General features: G+C 31.2%; 2 protein-coding genes and 2 long non-coding RNA genes across 16 annotated transcripts in view; 2 read left to right on the top strand and 2 right to left on the bottom strand.

Annotated features, from left to right (window-relative positions):
- Window positions 1-16,533, bottom strand: part of MRP (Multidrug-Resistance like Protein 1) — a 197,852-nt gene extending 181,319 nt beyond the window's left edge. For 5 of the 12 annotated variants that reach the window (XM_072545236.1, XM_072545239.1, XM_072545240.1 and 2 more), the window contains exon 1: window positions 16,286-16,533. The gene's annotated coding sequence lies outside the window, so the exon portion shown is untranslated. The remainder of the gene's footprint in view (window positions 1-16,285) is intronic. The other 7 variants (XM_072545234.1, XM_072545243.1, XM_072545242.1 and 4 more) reach the window with 3 other exon arrangements.
- A 138-nt stretch (window positions 16,534-16,671) lies between these two features.
- LOC140451441 (uncharacterized) lies at window positions 16,672-18,521 on the top strand. Its single transcript, XR_011952048.1, has 2 exons — window positions 16,672-17,150; window positions 17,207-18,521. It is a non-coding gene; the product is annotated as an uncharacterized lncRNA (long non-coding RNA).
- Window positions 18,522-18,549: 28 nt separating this feature from the next.
- On the bottom strand, window positions 18,550-20,922 carry LOC140451440 (uncharacterized). The gene is made up of 3 exons (XR_011952047.1): window positions 20,748-20,922; window positions 20,146-20,413; window positions 18,550-20,069 (listed from the first exon to the last, which is right to left on the bottom strand). It is a non-coding gene; the product is annotated as an uncharacterized lncRNA (long non-coding RNA).
- Window positions 20,921-21,869, top strand: part of LOC140451437 (PIH1 domain-containing protein 1-like) — a 57,104-nt gene continuing 56,155 nt past the window's right edge. The window contains exons 1-2 of one of the 2 annotated variants that reach the window (XM_072545246.1): window positions 20,921-21,073; window positions 21,129-21,207. In XM_072545246.1, coding sequence (XP_072401347.1) covers window positions 21,002-21,073; window positions 21,129-21,207 — 151 coding nt within the window. In that variant the 5' untranslated portion in view covers window positions 20,921-21,001. The remainder of the gene's footprint in view (window positions 21,074-21,128; window positions 21,208-21,869) is intronic. The other variant, XM_072545247.1, reaches the window with a different exon arrangement.

The following is a 21,869-nucleotide window of genomic DNA, read 5'->3' as shown; positions in this document are numbered from 1 at the left end:
ACATGCATTAACATAATTTTTGAATATGTGTTTTTCAATTTTAAAGCTCTTAAAATTATTGGGTAGGCCCGGCCTATCCTGCCTACCCCCAAAAGCCGCCACTGCCATTGATAAATACATGTATGGTAAAACATTGCTTGAAATATTGAGCACAGTAACTAAATGTACCGTCCATATAAATCGTTTCACTGCCGCACAGAAAACGCATGTTAGTGTTACACGAGAAGATGATAATGTTAGAACTTAGTTCAACCGCAAATATAAAATTCTCGTCTTTAAGTGTTTTGATATTCATAATATTTACCGCAGCAATAGTTTCTTCTTTACTTTTGGGCAGTTTCGGTTGAGCCATTCGCCGTTCACTGTATATTTGATTTCGTATTAAATTAACGTCTTTAACAGACAATCTACATTTTCTTTCAACTCACTATGTATGATTTTGGACGGCCTTTCGGTCAAATTATCCTTAGCCTTCCTTTTGGCACTGCTACGCACAATCTGTCTATTAAGCGTCTTGATATCACACTCGTGATTATGTTCTAGATTACTTCGGATCACTAACTTTTCTGGCCCTTTCGTGAATATCTCCGCTTTACACGACCGTTTTACGCACCTCCAATACGTTTCTCCCGATTTTAGTACTTTATCTTGAGAAAAAGTAAAACTGTTCACTTTGAGCAAAATTTTACCACGATTACTTACTAACGTTGAAATTTCCATGTTCACTTTTCACTATTCTCTGACAAACTAATAACTAGTAACTAAGTAAATTTCAATGACCATCATTAAACCCTAATTATATCTAATATCTGGTACCTGCGATAATCCTTCCGACAGCGTCCAAAACAAGGGTACTTTTAAGACCCTCAGGTACTTCAGCGTCGAAAACATGCCCGCCCGATTTGTTTGCTGTCGTTCAGATCGTCAAATCATTTGTTTGCTGTCATTCAGATCGTCAATTTCAGTTACTGTACGGTAAAATGTTTCGTTTTATGTACTGTTTTGTGTATTTATTCGAGTTTATTAGTTTCGGTTTCATAATTAATTTTTCATAAGTTGATTTTTGTGAGTGTAAGAGAGCATCTTTCTGTGCAACATGAGTGAAAAGCGGAAGAGAGTAGTTGTATCTTTGGAAACAAAAGTGAATGCAATTATGAGGTTGGACAAGGGTGAATCAATAAAGAAGGTTGCTTCAGATTTTGGTATCGGAGAAGTAACTGTTGGAGATTGGAAGCGTAAGCGGAATGAAATCGAACAGTGGGTCAACCGAAGTGTGAGTGAAGATTATGAAGAAAGGGGACCATGAACAAACTTCTGAGGCGTTGTTCTTGTGGTTTTCACAAATAAAAGGATTGGACAGCCCGATCAGTGGTCCAATACTCCAAGCAAAAGCTATTGAATTCCAGAAGAAGTTTATGGATGGAGGAGAAAACTTTTGTGCTAGTGAAGGATGGATTGACTTATGGAAGAAGAAATATGGCATCCGACAATTGAATTTTGCGGCGAAAAACTTTCTGCTGACTCAACTGAAATTGGAACATTATATTTAAAATTACAAGACATCATCCTTAAAGATGGACTAACTTCAGACCAAATATTTAACTGTGATGAGATGATTAACTTTAAAATGCTTCCATCGAAAACACTAGCTGCTAAAAATGAAGGAACTGCACCAGGTTAAAAAAAAGCAAAGAGAGAGTCACGATCATAATTTGCAACAATGCTTCTGGTTCATTAAAATTAAAACCTCTTTTAATTGGAAAATCCAGAAATCCAAGGGCAGTCAAAAATGTCCAAATAAATTGCTTACTTACAATCTATAGCAACCAACGCAATGCATGGATGGACTGTATACTTTTTCCATCGTCAATTTGCCAAGCGTCGGCTTTTGAGATTCTTTGATGTCAATGCCGACCATTGGCGTGGAAATTAAGAAAAGGGATCAGTTATCAAACGCATATTTCAAGAAAAATCATGTAATTTTTATTAATTTTTACATAATTATATTCAGGAAAATTTCTCAATTTTTGGGCAGAAATTGTTTAAACAATTTTTTAAACAAATTCAAAATATCACCTTTTGTGCTCCAAAAAATATTTTTTAGGTTTTTGGGTGACTCTAAATAAGATCTATGTCATTTTTCTCAAAAGTTAATAGTTTTGGAGATATAGGCGATTTAAAATCCGAAAAATACGATACCTAATATGCATTTTCGAGGCTTGAAAAATATGTAAATGAGTATTTTTGAGATTCAAGAGTATCTAAACTAAAGTATCAACATTGATTTTGGTGAGAAATCGGAGCAATATTTTCCGTAGCAGAAAAAGGTGATCTTTTGAATTTGAATTGTTTCCGGCAAAAATGTCCGGCACCCTTCAACCTTCGATTTGTTTAAGCGGGGCATTTTTGAAGAGGACTCTTCAAAGGACAGAATCAGTTTTTTTTTTCAAATGTAAGCGGGCTCACAACATCGAATAAAAAACAAATTAATTCTTTCAAATTAAAGCTTGTTAATTTTAGTGATTTATAAGAATATTGGACTTATTATTTAGTTTTTACATAAACCATAATATTTTTTTACAATTATCTGTAAATAATGGCTCATTCTGTCAGAAAATTTTAAAAGATTGTCTATCCAGCAATTAAGATAGTCAACTGAAATTTAATTTTTAAACACGGCCTACTGTTAATGCACAAACATGGTGAATCTTCAATATTTTGCTTCGAGTTAGAGATATCTGAAAAAGTTATTTGGAAAAGATGTTCCAAATATTATTATAACCCCACATAACAAAGTTTTATGTCAAAATTCGCACTTTTACTTTTTTCATTAATTGAAGAGCTTATTTCCAAAGTGTCTTAAATCCAAAATTTCGATTTTTTAAATTTTCTTTTTTTAAACTTTATAGAATTCTTCAAGTCTAGAATAAAGGTATATGTACCAAAACAACTTCTTATTTACCATTTAAAAGTGCATATGAAAATTGTAAAATTGTATAATTTGTATGTTAAATTTGTATGAAAATCTGTAATTTCATGGATTTCATTATATGGATGTAAGACACTTTGGAAATAAGCTCTTCAATTGTAGTCAGGATTCTAAAACGGACAGTTGGCTGTCCCGAGATGCATCTTTAGACAGCCAATTGTAGATTTAGGATCGAGATTACAAATAATACTGAAAAACTAAAATTGCGAATTTTGTCATGAAATTTGGTATGTGCGGTTACAATAAGTGGAACAACTTTTCCAAATAAGTTTTTCCGATTTCTCTAACGCGAAGCAAAATATCGAAAATTTACCCTGTTTGTGGATTCGCAGTAAGCCGCGTTTAAAATTTAAATTTCAGATGACTATCTTAAAAAAATGTGCACTATCAACATGTATGACTGTGCAAAATGTCAAATCTGTATGTATTTTAGTAGCTGATATATAGAGGTGTCTTCATCTTAAAGGCGACACACTGTATAATAATTAATACTAGTGTTCAAGATGCATCGCGGTAGCTGTAAAGAAATTAATTAGAAGGACTGAAAAGAATTGTCAGAGTCTTCTGAAGTCGAATCGTTCCAAGGTTGGATAACTATTGGTGCTATTGCCGGTAAAACAGGATATTCGTTTTCTATTTTTACAACATGAGCTTTTTCCACACATCGCTATTAATGCCACTAATTATTTCTCGAATATTCTCAATGGCCATTGCGCTTAATGTTGGTGACTGATTATATTTTCGCAATCGTTTTTTTACGGTACCCCAAACCATTTCAATTGGATTAAAAATGCAATAGTATGAGGGTAATCGCAAAAGAGTATGGCCGTGCCTGCTGCAAATGGTGTCAAAAACGTATTCGTTTTTAAAATTCCGACTTTTGATCATTCTAATTAATTCTTTCTTTACTGGAATCTTTTTAGGAACAGTGATGTTTTTAAGTTGCATAAATTTTAAAATTTCGTCCTTTTTCGTGTTATTATTAGGTATTTTATTTAATATGCGGGAATGATCCGACGCATTATCCATAACAATCACTGAATTCGGCGGAATATATAATTATATTCAGGGAAATCTCTTAATTTTTCACGAATCAGTTCTAAAGTAGGCACTCTATTTTCTTTGTAAAAATTGTAAACTGTTCGCTGAATAACGTCTTTTGCAGCAGTGTCAATCCTACCCAATTTTTTATTTGGTCGCTTTCGTTTTAAGGAATGATCTGTAACTGTGCCTAATTTAATAATTGTATATATCGTCTTATACCCGATTTTTTTTAAACATGAATTCTCGAAACAATTGCATTATCAATTGTAAACTGTTCGCTGAGTAACGTCTTTTGCAGCAGTGTCAATCCTACCCAATTTTTTATTTGGTCGCTTTCGTTTTAATGAATGATCTGTAACTGTGCCTAATTTAATAATTATTGTATATATCGTCTTATACCCGATTTTTTTTAATACATGAATTCTCGAAACAATTGCATTATCAGCCATCCCAATATTTTCTTTTTTCAAACACTCGTACATATTTAAAACTATTCTTTGGGATTGTAAGTGCACATCTTTATTTTTTAATTCAGAGCTGTCATTAACATAATTGTCATTATTTATTGATAACACAGAAGTTGATGCATCTTAAAAAATGCCACTCTAGAAAAATATAATATTACTTATAACTTATATTACCTATACCTTATAATAAGCCTCCGCCTCTGCAAAAGGAAATATTTTAGGGTGTGACATAGCCAGACAAACAGGTGTTCATTAGAATTTACGGCTTTGCGCTTCGCGCTGTTGCCATAATGCATGAGTTTAAAATTAGTGAATATAACCTTAATACCATTATTAATATATCTGCAATTTTTCATGTTTCCGGGTAAGGTATAAAATCAATGAAATTTGGAAAAAAATAATACAATTCTTGAAACCGTTTTTGAGAACTTGGATTCTAAGTTGTCTGATTTCTTAAAAGTCGATCATTATATCTATAAAAGTATTACCGCTAAATTCACCAACAGGGCAACGTCGAACGTTCAAATTCTCTCCAGACTACAATGTTGCCAATATTCGAAAATTACTTAGAATATAAGTAATATATCGTCGGCCTAATTTGTTATCCTGCTAAGTCCGTTTTTGCATAGTTTACAGGAGGGAGAAAAAACTGAATAATACTTTTTCTTTTTTACATATCAAGATTCTAAGGATCCCGTTGGTTCCTATGATGATTCTAGACATTTTGTAAGTTTTAATGCTTGAGTACCTAAAGTACAGGGTAAAAAAAATCAAAAAATAATAACTTGGCAGTTTTTCGTTTTAAGGTTTAAATTTGATTGAGGACTTAGCAGTTATAACACTTAAATGAACATAATGACATTTCAATGTGATTTTTAGTTAAGGTTTATAATAAAATAATCAGATAAATACAGTCTATATTAAAATATTTATTATCAAATGTTTAACAACAGAATCAGTCTTTAAACATGAAACAATATTATAGATTATTTTATAAACAATAACCAACATCGTATTAAATGTTGTAAGTATTCTTCACTAGCTACACTTTTATCTTAATCATTAAAATCACAGTCAATATTAAAACTTAATCAAAGTTAATATTAAGAGACAACTTATTTAAAAGAAAAATAAAATCAAAAAATTCTTGAAACAAAAACTAAACTTTTAAAAATAATTAAATTTTTCACAAAAAACAGTCTTCTAAACACTGTAAATTCAAAGGTACATCAAAATAAATTGCAAAAATATAAAAAAATTTAGATGGTTAATTGTGACGCCTCAATATACTAGGAGGTTGCATTGTGAAGTCCTTTTTCCAGGTTTGTACAGTCCACCTTCCTAGATCTAAAGTGTTCAAAAACATCGTTCGACATACCTTAACGTTTTCATTATTAACTTTTAAATGATAAATAAATGTATTAGCTCTCTTTGTTATCTCTTTGGTATTCCGATTTCGTGGTCGTATTGTCTCAATAGTGGTTACCCATTCGTTGACGAGGGTTTTTTTTCTCCCCAAGTAAAACTCCCAAATTGTTTAAAAATATCATTTCTTAAATTTTTATCTATGGTTTCACATTTTAAAGTACTGTACTTTCCGATTTTACAAGTGCATCTTAATTTGATGGAACGAGCCTCTTTTGGTTTCATGTAATCATAGTAGTCTTCTTTCTTCTGTCTTCCAAAATAGCTTTTACCACATTCTCTTCTATCTTTATTCTTTTCCGAAAACCATTCTTTTTACTGACTTGAAACCGTTTCTTTCGTTTATTACTTTTTCTTATTTCAGAAAGCAAGTCTGAGTCAAAATCAGAATAAGACACAAGTTTATTATGTTTTGTATCACTATTATCGGATATAGGTGGATTGGGTACAACTTGATGACTGGAATTAACAAGAGGTAATATGATTTCATCCGGAGCGTGCATATTGTCTATAATGCTTGGCGTTTCATCTGGAGTATTAGAAATAGCTTGAAGTGAATACAGGCTTGGTTCATGACTTATTATTTCGAATGATTGAATGGCTGAACTATTTATATCCTTTGAAATCAAAATATTAGTTGTTTGGAAATCTTTTTCAATTTGTGACGGTATTATAATCAAATTATTTTCACTCGCAACTGGAGTAATATATTATTTTTCAATTTGTGACGGTATTATAATCAAATTATTTTCAAAATATTTTATAAAAACATTCAAAAACTTCAATATTTTCAACAGCCACGTTCACGGCGGACCATTGTCAGTACGCAACTAAGGTCCCACGAGGATTTAGCAGGTTTTCGATGTGTAGTTTTGCTATTGGGTACAACGCAGTTTTTCGTGCACGGCGTTTCTACCCAATTGAATATTGATATCGACCTTATTCCTTTACCATAAGGAAGGTAATCGTCTCAACTTTATGACGGGCTCGAAAAGTAAAATTGACCAAAAAATGGAGTTAGCAGGTTAACACATTAGGCCGACGATATACAAAGTTCACGGTTGCTTTAATTCATTAGTGAAGAGTCCATGGAAATATTAGTACCTAGTTAATTAATTTATATATATATATATATATTTTTTTTGAGAATATGTTTATATTATTTTTTAAGAGTGTCGTTCGTTGACTAGCAATTGAATAATAACGAATAGGGAATAGAGAATATTTTTTAAATATAACCTTAGGAATTTTAGGAAATATGTCTGACAACCTTGATTTGAAAGGCGGTCTCTTTGATACCAGAATGAGACATGTTTATGTTGGAAAATTATTAGTGGATGTACTATAACACTTTTAAGGACTGGTTTTTTAATAACTTCGTGCCAGTCATTGATGCCTACTTAATAAACAAAAATCTGCCCCGGAAAGCTTTGTTGTTGTTGGACAACGCACGATCCCACCCAGATGCGAGTGAATTGATTAGTGGTGACATACGAGCTGTGTTCCTTCCACCCAATGTAACGTCTCTCATCCAACCCCTAGACCAAGGCGTTATAGAAGCAATGCAGAGGAATTATCGGCGGAAGCTTTTTCAGGTACTGCTAACTAAGCTGGATGAAGGGCTGACTGTAATTGAGGCATTGAAGAGATCACAGTTAAAGATGTTTGCTATTGGATTGCATCTGCTTGGGACGACGTAAAAGTGTCCACTATTCAGAAGTCGTGGAAAAAATTATTTAAGATAGACAACAAAACACAACACGTTGAAAATGAAACTGATGACTGTAAAGTTGATTCTATAGCCAACCAAGACATCATCAATTGGATGAATCTAGATGAAGAAATGGAACTAACAGATGATACAATTGCCAATCTAGTTCTAAACGTCACCCATGAAGAAGAAGAAGATACAGATCAGATAACTCAAAAGATTTCTCACCGATGGATTTAAGTCCCTTGAAGCAGCTCTCGTATACATCGAGCAACAAGAAGAATTGACACCATTAGACGTCCTCCATTTTCAACGTTGGCCGCCTCAAAAAGAGGAATAAAGTTGAAACAAAAATCACTAAAAGACTTTTTTAAACAGTAACATTTATAATTGTTTTATCTTTTATACTACTTTTCTATTAGTTTTTAGTTATTAAAATAAACACATTCATCATTATTTACGTAGGTACACATTTTTCTATCAGTATAACCAATCTAACCAATTAAGGTGGTATGGGCATGTTCAACGGATGCCAGCATCAAGACTCCCCAAAAAAGTAATAGAATGGCAACCGATAGGTCGACGGAAAAGAGGAAGACCCAGATTAGAATGGCAACACGGCGTAAACAAGTCCATGAGCGAAAGAAATTTAACAACAAACGACTGCGAAGATAGGAAGAGATGGTGTTTAGGTATCGGACAACGTCGAAAGACGTTCTAAACCGATGTATATATATATAACCAATCTAAGTGTTAACCGAGTTTTTTTCGGTATCCGAGGTAGTCACGGTCAAAATTACCTCGGATAATCGCGAGTCTACTGTATTGTAAAGCTTTTTACCGTTTGTGGATTGTACACTTCCAGTCATATAAAACTGGTACACTTTTTTTTTTCCCAATGTAAACCTGTGTTCAGCAATGGTTCGTCAAACAATTCGTTGTTGCCATCACAGATAACGGAATTACACAAAATCTAAATATAAAAAATACCATTCAAAAAAGGTTTTAAGTTTTGTATTATTTTTATCATTAACAACAAAAACCGTATCTAATAAATTTAATAGCCAGAGATAGGGTTGAGCTAATATCCAAAATGTTTGAAGGATCTTTAAACCTAGGTTATTGCCACAGGGAACATTGGAATGCATCTACTGTAGTTATATACTTCAATTACCTACCGAACACGAACTGTAATTTGTGTCAATAAGTTTAGTAGCAGGCAAACTACCAAGATTAAATTATTAATTATTGTAAGAATAATAAATGTGAAAAACTAACATTATAGTTTATCCTACGTATTATAAAGTATAAAATATCCGGGACGAAAAAACGTTTTTCAAAAAGTGACAATTACAATCCAATATCTCACTGTAATGTTTTATTATAATAATTAAAAGTTATGTCTAGATTGATTATCTATCATTATTTTTGAATTGAAATATTTTCATAAATTATAATAAAAAAACAAGTCAATGTATGAAATGATGAAAAATTACAAAATTAGTATGAGAATTTTTTATAGTGTATTTTTATGTATGAGAGAGTAATAAAACAATAAATTATGTATGCAAATCCCTAAACTGTTGATACGGGTGACTCAATGAAAAACATATATTTGTCAACAAGTTTACAGAAGTATATAGGAAAACAATTTTAAATTGAGTATGACCACCAGGTATAAAGGTTGGAGCAGAATAGAATACAATAGTTGTGAGCGTTACTAATCCCTAAATAAGGTTGCCAGTGTCGGAGTGATGGAGGTTAACAGGTACTAATGAATTTGCAAGAAATGTAAGATGTTTATTTTATTGGTTATATATAACCAATAAAAGTTTAATAAGTACCTACCTATTTGCAAAATAAAGTTTAATTCTTTAGATAAAATAAAACGTTTTATTTTATCTATTTGCAAAATAAAGTTTAATTCTTTGCCTATTTGCAAAATAAAGTTTAATTCTTTAGATAAAATAAAACGTTTTATTTTATCTGAAATGAGTGCATTCCACGAAGTAAGGGTTTCAACAATCAAACATTTAATTCTTTAATTCCAGGAATCTACGACAGTAATTGACTAGATAATTACCTTCTAAACTTATTCCACAGAAAATGTGATAGTGGGTTTTTCCATTTTGTATATAGGAAGGTCCAAGCCAAGTGGCGTATTCAAAATTCTTAACAGTTCACTAAAAGTAGGTACTTCAGTTGCAAGGTGCAGTTTATTGTGTATACTAGTGTTATGGAAAATTTGGAAGTGCCGTGTAAACGCCGAAAAATTGGTCCTCTAACAGTTAATGAAAAAACATTAATATTTAATTGTTTTAAATCATTTACAGACAAACGTTTATGTGAAAGTGTTGATGAGACCGTTGAGTTAGTTAGCAGTACACTTGGTGTTGGGAAATCTACGATTTACAGAGTTATTAAAGAAGAGAAATGTGGTAGTTTTCAAATGCCACGTAATGCTCCAGGGAAACCAAAATTTCAAATAGAATATCATTTTAAAGAAGGACTTCGACGGAAAGTGCATAAATTCTTCTTTAGACAAGAATTTCCAACATTGGATAAAGTTCTTGTCTCAGTTCGAGATGATAAGGATTACCCAGAAATGAGTCGAAGTACGTTATGGAAACTTTTAAAAGAAATAGGCTTCCGCTGGAAAAAGAATCCCAGAAAGTCTATTTTATTAGAAAGAAGCGATATTGTCATATGGAGAAGACATTTTCTAAGAACCATAAAGGAAATGAGAAACCAAAAAAGAAAAATATTTTATCCTGATGAAACATGGATCAACGAGGGTCATACACCAAATAAATTTTGGCAGGATGAAACTGTTACAAGTCAAAGGCACGCTTTTGTAAATAACTTATCTACTGGTTTAAACCCACCATCAGGAAAGGGACGCAGGCTGATAATAGTACACATTGGCAGTTCAGACGGTTTTGTTGAAGGTGGTTTATTAACTTTTGAATCAACTCGTACCGGTGACTACCATGAAGACATGAACGCTGATGTCTTTCAAGAATGGTTCGAACAAATGATAGATCTTCTTCCTAAGAACTGTGTAATAGTAATGGATAATGCAAGTTATCACTCCAGACTTATAGAAGGACTGCCCACAACCAAGTGGTTAAAAAAAGACTTGCAGAATTGGCTGAGTTCAAAAAATATTACGTACCATCCCGGATCTATAAGAAAGGAACTTTATTCGTTGTGTGCCCTTCATAAAGAAAAATTTAAAAAATACGAAATTGATGAAATTGCCAAAAATCGTGGAATGACAGTACTTACATCACCACCATATCATTGTGAATTAAACCCGATTGAACTGGTATGGGCACAGATAAAGAGTGAAGTTTCAAGAAAAAATACCACTTTTAAAATTCATGATGTTAAACAGTTGTTTCTGGAGGCCGTAAATAATGTAAAACCTGAAAACTGGGAAAAGGCAGTAAATCACACTATTAAAGAAGAGGAAAAAATGTGGAAGCTGGACAATATTACTGATAAAATGATCGAGCCAGTTATTATAAATCTTGGTTCTGAAAGTTCATCTTCTGAATCTGATTTGGATTTGTAACAAGTAGCTGTAAGTTTTATATTAATATTTTTATTCATCTATTTAACATACCTTAGACGGTTTTAAAAACTCTTTTTCTCTTTTGTAATTTTTAAAAATTAAAAAAAATGTGAATTTTTTAAAACCCTTTTTAATGTAGGCCAGTCAGTTCTAATATAGTGTGTGATAAAAGAGGTCACTTTTGTTTACATACACATAACACTTTATAACACTGAAATAATTCATTTATTTTTTACAATTATTCAAAGTAATTTTTCAATTAATCTTGAGCACGCTCATGGAGTGGTCGGAGCTACCAGTTAAAATTATGCTAATTACTCTCTCGTTCATAAAAATAAACTATAGGATGCAAACAAATTTAATGTGACTGACTAATCAAAAATGCTCGATAATGTTTTAGTTTTTAGTATACTCAAAACTGGCGGTCTGTCGCAAAAGCCTGCTTTTAGCTGGTTTCATATAATATTTTCGTTTAACTGGCAACAGTGCCCTAGAAATTAGAATGACACACGTGACAAGATCAGCGTACACAACTTAAAAAAACACGATTTTTAGTTATAAGAGTTGTACCAGTTTTTTATGACGCGAACGGTACAATGGGTCGAGGTAAAGTTATCGATGAGAAAATTTGTTCAATCATTACTTATTTGATTTTTTAATTTTTTTAATTCTGGAAAATCTAATTCTACAGGTTCGGTAAAATAACCTAAGCAGATAGAAGGGCATTAAGACGAATTCTAGTGAAAAATCGACGAGAAAATTCTATGGAGTTAGGCGTTTTATGGAGTGACGTTATTGGAAGACACGTTTCTAGATCAACATGTCAGCAAGAGGGCCAAAAATTAGGATTTGGTACTTACAAAGGAAGTTTTATAGTTGAAAAAATTAGTACGAATTTTTTTAATAAATTTCATTTTATTTTAGGCCAAGGAAAAGCCACTTTTAACATTACAACAAAAGAAAAATAGACTAAGATGGTCAAAAGAGCATAAAGATTGGACTTAGTCGCAATAGGATTCAATACAATGGAGTGATGAGTCCAGATTTGAAGCGTGTGTTGGTGACAGTAGGAGTCGCGTCAATCGTATGAAAAATGAAGCTTTCCATCCCGACTGTCTGAAGAGAAAAGTCAAATTTCCTTCATCTTTCATGATCTGGGCAGCATGTCGTCTAAAGTTATGGGAAAGTTACATTTTATTGATGGGATTGTAAACACGGACAAATATTTTAATATTTTAGAAGAATCTCTTTTACCAATTATGGAACACAGTTTAACAACAGCGGAACGGCTGATGAACCAGTATGAACACTATTCACATTACAAACTGGATAAAAATATCAGAGAATATGTTCAATGGATGTACTTAATGGCCGTAGATGGATTCTACCTGTAGGGAAGCCCATCATATACACAATATCAGACTTTCTTGTTCACCATCTATAGAAATTGCTTTTGATTTTTTATAAAAAACTGTTTATAGTAGAAAATCATTATAGGAAAATAATTCTACATCACTTATTTGATTAATTGCTGATTATATTTGTGCACACAACTATTTTACCAATTCCACACACCATAAATGGTAATTAGTTACATAACAACACTTGTAAAATAAATTAAGTAAATATAGCATTATATTATCTATAAAAGATTATATTTTATGTTATTCTTAACATAATATCTAAAATGTGGATTTTTTATAAAATACTTAACCACATTTTAGTTTTATTTCTTAAAGGTAAAATTAGTTTTATTGAAATATTATTAGAGAAGAACATTTAAGTACACAAGGAGCATAATTTGCATATTTTGCTAATTTTAAATAAAAATAAAAAACTTTCATAAAGTGCATAATTTATACATAAATACACAGTTTAAGCAATAGTACCAAACCATCACATTATCCTATAATTTCGTAGAATTTTATTTTTGGACACTGGTTGGCAGACACGTTCCATCTGATACAATGTTTAGTTTGTTGTTTTTACATAATACCTTTTGTTTATTGTTTTGTGTTAAAGATAGTTCAAACACTCCTGACCATGGAGCTGCGCGAAGGCAGAGTCAAATTCACGTAAAAGCAGAAAGGTTCTATTGTAAGTGGAATTATACCGTGCATAGTACAATGCGTTTCGCATGGAAGTGGAGACTAAACTAAATCTCGTCTACTGTGCGGTGGTCAGGAGTGCTTGCACTATCTCTACCCCAAAAGAGTGAAGCATAGAGAAAGTTTTAAAATTGTTATTTAATATATTAATCTGTGCCTAACTGAAATTTTTATCATGCCGAAAGTGAAAAGTGTTTCTGTTGCTATTCTTCCTTACAAAGAATTATATTTGGACAAATATACAATTTACACAACATGTAAAAAAAGTACAGGTACATTTTTTACATTTCCTTAGGAATTAGTTTTACTATCGCAAAAATTAAAATTATTTTAAAAGAAAATTTACAAAAAAATTGTGGTCAATTTTGCTTTAAATCTGATCAAAAAATAACATTAACAATTGATGTATCCTGGACCTGCAGAGATCCGGGACACATCATGGTATCCTGACTCCAGAGACCTGTACTCTAACAAAAAGTAATGAACACATGTTAGGATGTTTCGAAAGAAAAGTACTACTTACTTAAGGCGAATCTATGGAGCAGTGAATGACAATGGAGTGTGGAGAAGATGATACAACTTCAAACTTTATAGAATCTACCAGGAACCAGATAACATAAAACATATTAAGATAGGACATCTGAGGTGAATAGGGCATGTAATATGGATGGAACAAAATGACCCAGCCAGAAAAACACTCTTAATGGACCTATTGGTCAAAAAAGAAGAGGAAGACCCAGAACAAGGTTCGTTGATAATATCGATGAAGACATGAGACATATGGAATTATGTGCTTGATTGAGAAAAGCAATGGATAGAGACAACTGGAGAGAAATTCTTGAGGAGGCTAGGACCCACACAGGGTTGTAAACCCATAATGATAATGATTGATGTATCCTAGATGTTTCTCCTAAGAAATTAGACATTTTCATAAATAAAAATCGCATTTTCACAGATTTTAAAACAAATTATTGTTTTAGATCTATGTTGTAATGTTGTAGTATATATGTCGATGGGACTCCTCATTATGTTGCAAATTATATACTACAAAAAATTTCAAATTGCAGGTGAAAACAGCTAAACATATCACCAAGCCACAAAAAATTAAAGTTTCTGAGAAGAAAGTGCTAATCTCTTTACCCCGATGTATTGGGATGCCTTTAAAAAATCACATGAACAAGAAGTGTTTATTGAAGATGTTTGTTGCATATTGGTAACATCTAATATCCCATTGTCAAAGTTGTCAAACGACAACATATTGTAATGGTGCATATTGGTAACATCTAGTATCCCATTGTCCATGCCAGACAATGTTAAGAAGAAATAACACCAATTCTTTGTATTCTACAGTGTTCTTAACTAGCGGTCCTGCACAAAAAAAGCACAATTAATTTCCTACAAACAGATGGCATATATGGCAATACAGAGGCACAAATATTGACTCAGACCACTTGATGGTGGGAGCTAAGTTTCAACAAAGAATGTTCAACACCAAAAAAAGAAAAAAGGGGCACTAGACAAATAAAATACAATTTACATAGCTAAACAATAAAAACATAAACAGTAGACATGGTAGACCATAGCTGAGGTGAATAGAGGGGGTAACATAGGATGCAGAGAAAATCAGTATTTTCAACTGGAAAATCCAAGCAAGAGACAGAGCAGAATGGCACAGAAAGCTTGAGAAGGTTGAGGCACTAAAATCTAAATATTTTCATCTATATACCTACATTTATGTACTTGTATGTACTTGATTGGCACTGTTTGTTACATGCCTCGGTTTCAGATAAGATAGTGTTACTGGATATCCAATTTTCACTGTTTTGGAGACTTGCAAGGTGGTCAAGAAGTTTCGTCACAACATAAAATATTTGCAACCTTCCTTTTCTTTTTGCCTAAGTATATCTTTATACTTTTCCAGTTAAAGAAATTTAAGTTGAGTAGGTGTCCTTTAAAACCCAGTTTATCTATCCTTTTTATCAACTTCTAGCTATCTCATTAATTTCATCTGATTTTTTCTTTCGATCTACTTATTTTACTTTATTTCCAAGTTTTCCTTATTCCTCAAGGAATATGATTCCACACCAGAAATTTTTCAATTTCTAATTCAACTCCCATGGTGCTTTGGGACCATACAGCCGTTGGTAAAGGCTAATAGATTGGCAGCAATATGACCAGTTATAAAAACGGCTTTTTTCAGATTTTGCAGAATTTCTATGCCATTAGGGTTTACTTTCTACTACAAGCCTTACTTATCCAAGTCTGTTAGTCTGTTCTTGGTTGTAGCATGATTATGTTTAGAAAAAGGGAATTGAACTTACCACAATCCATGTCTATGTTTACCTTTACTATTTGTTTTTGTATTTTTTCTGTTTATGTTGCTCAATAACTCAATATTGATATAATTTTCATCTCCGCAGACATCGTTCCGATTTACTACATTAGTACCAAAGAATTCGTCTATATTCTTTGCTAGTATGAAGCTTACAATTGAGCTAAATGTGAAAGCCAAACTAGCAATTTACATTAAGATTTTTCACATGCTTACAATATTGTTTCTTTTTTATTATTCACATATCTTTGTTGCCTAATATTTTCCGGTACATATCTTTATGAAATCATTTCCATTTCTTTAAATCCATAAATCGCAAGTCGATAATGAGTCCATTTTGCTTTTCCCAGCCTCTATTTAAACATCTACCTAACATGTATCACCTTACATCCATTCTCCTATAATTGATTTTGCTTATAACGCTCTTTTATTCTCAAATATACCGCTGTCGGCCTAGACAGCCTTAAATTTATTATATTCTCGATTTCTTGTTATATCTTTTGTTTTCCTTAATAATTTTGATGCAGCTATATATTGATTACTAGTAATTCTTGATTAACCTTCAAATTTATTTATATAACAACTAATGTAGCTCGTATTTTTAAATTGTATAAAATTTGATGTCAACTCACCCCCTTAATATCATCAATACAATTCAACAAACACCTTGAAAATCATCCACGTTCACTTGAACACTTTATATAACATCAATCTAATAAAAGCGAAATACCGCCCGATTAACCGTAAATGGAACAGCCAGAGATTGTAGTAATTTTATTCACAGCATTTCACTAAACTGTAATTTAAAACTGTAAAACCTCGTACAATTCTATTTCGTATCCGTCGAATTACCGACCTTGCTACTCGCTGCTCACACTTTACTTGAACAACAAATCTAACTGACTGGTGACTGCGTCATTTGGCACAAATACGAGCCGATTTGGGAAGGGGTAAAATCAAATTGAGCAATAGAAACAGAAGATACTGAACACCAATAATAAAAAGAGACGGACATTTCGCCGTAAAATTACAACCGATTGTGCAATGAACAGAATTCAATACAAACAAAACAAGTTTATTTGTAGTGACAGCTCTGATCCTGTGCGTGCAAAAATTATCATCTTGTTTCTTGTTCTAGAACAAAAAGTTGTATATACCTATTTCGATTTACTAACCTGCAAATAATTTACAATCAAACTTCAGAGTAGTTAAAAATCGAAACGTCACCCTGGTTACCAATTTTAAGGTTAAAAAACAAATATTAGTAAATAGGGCAGTCCAACGAGCTGTCAAATTAAATCCAATATGGTGTCTGGAGGGCAAACAAACTATTTAGCCGTATTGAAAGTTAATAGTGTTTTCAATTAATTATATAAATTGTGAGTAAAATTATCAGTTCAGTGATTGTAAAACGGAAATAAACGGCTTAAAAAATATTTAAGAATAGGACGTTTTCAAAAAAACTTCTGTTGTGAAACTGAAAAGTTAGTTTAAAAGGTTTGTTTACATAGTCTTTAAATTAAATTCAATGTGAATATGTGTTAAATTTTTAGGTAGCAAATATGTCAATCGTTTGCTTTGTTGTGGGATGCTACAACAGATCTAACAGGAATCATATGGGGTATTTTAGGATACCGACAGTCCATGCCGACAGTCCCTTTTAAAAGGTTTCGGCAAGATGACGAAACCATAAGGTTGGTTCAGCAAAGAAGTGCAGTCTGTTAATAAATATTTAAAGATCAACAAACTAAAGTTAAATGTGTTAAAGACGAAGGCTATGATAATAACAACTAAATACAACTACTCAAATATTGATATAAATACTATTAATCTTCAAATTAACAATGATAAGATGATAAAATAGAAATCATCACAATTAATTACCTTGGTTTTCAATTGGATAATTTATTGTCTTTTAATGACCATTTTAATTACATATTAAAAAAGATTTCTAAAAAATTATACCTGCTTTTTTTCAAGAATATATAAAAATTTGTCAACTTGAACTAAAATTACAGTTTTTAATGCAATTATTCAACCTCACTTCGATTTTTGCGTATCAGTTATTTTTCTATTTAATTTAAATCAATTGGACTAGTTGCAAAAATTACAAAATCGTGAAATGAGAATCATTATTGGTGGAAGCAGATATACACCTATAGCAACAATGCTTAGCATGCTGCAGTGGGTTTTAGTTCAACAAAGTGTCTTTTACCCTACAATGGTGTTCATTTATAAAATTTTAAATAATTTGGACCCTGCTTACTTTTGTGAGTTACATATGTTTAAAAGCAAATTAATGGACCATATTAAAAGCACCAATAGTTAGGTAGTTGTTTTGTAGTCATGTTTTATATTATTGTTTTATATTTTTAATAAGTGTAGGTACTATATTTTAAGTGTAATTGTTATTTTTATCTTATTATGTATTAATGTTATAAATTGATTATTTATTTGTATGTATTAGGGCTTTACCTATTTGAATAAATAAACTTCTTTTTATGCTTTTAGTTTGCTATTATTATTTAAATTATACTCTCAACTTGTATGTACATTCAGTTCTGTTAATATAATTTGATTCTTGTTTTTTCCTTATTTTTTGAAACTTAAATTGTAATGTAAGCATATTATTCTCTCCCATTTTCAAAGTAACATAATAAATTATACTTTTATTTTGGAATTTGTAATTGAAGAATAAAGAAGCATTTTTGCCCTAAAATTTGAAACCTTTTTTAAAAGACAATCACGGAATGGAGAAAGTTATATTACCATTATTATTATATATTGTTAATATTGCTTAATAAATGTTATTTAATTTCTGTGACATATAATTTTGATACATTTGTAATAAAAAACATTTATTTTGAATTTGTTTTATTCACAACTATATACCATATTATATTCGAATACAAAAATGCTACAAAATAAAGATAACGCCAACATTAAAAATAATAATTTGAGGAACAAATTTACTATATTTTGGTTTTATTGATAATTTAATTATTTGTTTTAAAAATTAATAATTTAATATTTACAAACAAAAAATTTACTTGACACAATAAAAATTAAAGATTCCATATCTAAAGAGATCACAAAACCATAAGTTAGTAGGTAGGTACCACTAAGAGATTCACATATTTAAAGTGGAACCAAGAAATACTGCAGTTTTCATTTTTGCATTTTATCATTGGTTGATGTACACCATGTTAAATTGTTGTTAAGTTTGCTAAAATATTTGCAAAGTAAATCGAGAATTATAATTTTTTTATGAAAAAAACTTTAAAATTTAAAACTGCAAAATTTCCAAAATTCTTTATTAAACATAATTTTTTCATGATATAATTCAGTTGGAGACCATATTACAAAATGGCAATATTGAACATTATAGAGAGCCATTTGAATTTTTTAGTGATATTTATGTTGTCTATTTAATTGAACTTCTCCGTCAGAATTTATAATAAGACATGATGAAGGTAAGTTGATGAACTCTGCTATTGACATATTTCTTTTCACTTCTAAGCATCCCCTACTGCAACATTTGCAAAAAACCATTGCATCAGGAGTAGCAAAAAGTTGTGGAAATTCAGGCTTAATGAAATATCTAGCATTTTTTATGACTAGATCTTCATGGGTACTATATGAATATTTTCAAAAAGCTTCTATTGCATTGTTTTCATTATTTTTCCCACGCTCTGTTGCACTTGTTTTGAACAAACTTTGTTCTGGATAACATATAGTTTTAATTAGGGATAAGTGGTTTTTCAATGCGAGAATTGGTAGCTGCTTTAAATTTGATGCTGTTATTCTTCCTCTTCTTTGATGAAACCATTGTCCTGACTTAGTTTGGTCTAGTGTACTCTTTTCAATGGTTATACATTCACTTTCATCCAAACTTATAATTAAGTTATTAACAACTTCCATTAACTGAATGTATGTGTATGAAATGTACTTGTCATTATATAACGAAGAAAATGGGTTAATTGGTGATATCGACATTCTTCTTAATGATTCAGCCATTTGTTCAGCAAATGGTTCTGTCACTCTGCTTAAAATGGATGAACTTCCAGCTTCTTCAATGTGGGTCAAAAACTGCACAATATGGTCATCACTCATGCAAGGCACTTCTAAGGGAATTCTTGATCCAGAAAATATTTTGCCAAAATCAATACCTCTAATTGGTTTACATTCAACCTTTGCAGTTTTGGGCAAATTCCAGAGGGACCTCACATCTGTACATGATACATTATCTTTTGATTCAGCTATATATTGTAGTCCATACAATATCGCACCAACATGGCTATACACTTCTCCTGCACCTGCAATGCATGTACAATGTCCTGTTTCTATACTTCCATCTTAGTTACACACAACCCATGCTTGTAGTGGTGGCTCGTTCATTTTTTGTGAATGTTTAATCTGTAACAATAAAAGAACAAGTTAATATATTGTAACAACTAGCATAAAACATTTGCTCCTCAAATACGATACTCACTTTGCCTAATGTCATAAACTTGTCATGTACAACTTTTGACCCACAAAACCTGCTTCAAAGTATTTGTAAGCTTGTAGGCTTTCATTTGCTGTTGTGTATAAAAACTGGTGCTCAACACTAAATAGCTCACTACATCTATGCTGCTTATTGGGAAAAATCATTTGGATTGTAACTTAATTCCCTTTTTGAAATAGTATATATGGATATCTGCTTGCTACATCAGGATTCTCTAATTTCAAGTTATTAAAGTAATGACTTCAATCCATTTCTGAAACAAAATAACATTCATCAAATTAATAAACATTTAGGTTTCTTATCAATTAAAATAGTGTAAAAGTCTTTACTATATTATAAAAAAAAAGGTTTGAGTCTCACCTAGTTCTAAAATGTTAAAATTGTATTGTTATTTTAATTTCAGCAGCTTATTTTGTATCATACTAAAATGTTTAAATGAAGCTAAATCTATAACTGAGAAATATTAGCGATATGCCGAATACGCTAATATATAAAAGTAAATTCTTATTAATCATTATAAGTATATATTGATAATAATTGTGGTTGTTAAACGACTTAATTAAACTATTAGGAACTTTTCAACTTACCTCATTAAATTATAATTATCTTCATGTAATCAATGTGAATAAGAATTATATTAAAGAAAATTGTTTTTTATCAATTATTAGGTCATCTACTAATTATATTTGAATAACTACAATTAAATATTTGTCTATTACTGCAAATCACAATGCTATTATATCCATTGTTTGCCCTCCAGACATTTTGACAGTTCGGTTTGAGGTTATGTGTTGGACTGCCCCATAACATTTTTAAAAATATTTTGTGGTGTTAATTAAATATGTCAAACAATGCGAAATCCATTTTTCTTGATGTTGACTCTAGTATCGTCGAACAAAATCTTAGAATTAGGGTAAGAATTGTTTTTAGTTAAGTAATTCCGGTAAATAAATATACTCCGATTTTAGAAGAATTCTGAAGAAGATGAACTCCAAAAGTTATTAGAACAGAAGAGTTATCCATCTAAATTAATCAAGCCAACACCGGGTAAGTAATATAGTTATATATGATCTAATAATATAAATTTATATACAATAATCTATAGATATGGAACCTAAATGAAAGCCAAAAATACCTACAATAATTTTTCTTTACTTCATTAGAGTTGAGACGTTGAGAGTATCTAGCTGAAAATATATAAAAATATGTTGCAGATAATTTGGTTTATAATTATCATATTGCTTGCCATAAAATAATTTATCAAAGTTTGGCATTTTGACTGAATAATTCATAAACCTAGTGAACTTTGTGTAATAGATCCCCTGTTTTTAAATTCATCAAACACTGCCTATGATAGATATTAGCTATTATTTATTGATAATAAAATTAAAAATTCAGGTCAACAGCCTTCTCAGTGCTCTCAATAGATTGTATACCACAACTCTTTCTTTATGTTGGTTTTCTTTGATGTTACTTTTTTAGCTTCAACATTATTATTTTTTATTGTAGATATATTTATAAAAATAATGAATTCAATCTATTTCGATAGGTAGTGAAAAATGAAGATATAGTACATACTTAAAGTATTTATTTAATGTTAAAAAAACTAGGTATATGTTTTTGCTATGTTATAGTAAGGGTGTAGGGTTGTGTTATAGAGGTAGTACCTTTTATCGGAACGACCACATCGAGCGTCATAGACGGGAGAT

Source organism: Diabrotica undecimpunctata, chromosome 9 (assembly GCF_040954645.1).
Source record: "Diabrotica undecimpunctata isolate CICGRU chromosome 9, icDiaUnde3, whole genome shotgun sequence".
NCBI lineage: Eukaryota > Metazoa > Arthropoda > Insecta > Coleoptera > Chrysomelidae > Diabrotica > Diabrotica undecimpunctata.
The sequence above is the reverse complement of the archived record's forward strand: the minus strand, read 5'-3'. Positions and strand labels throughout refer to the sequence as shown.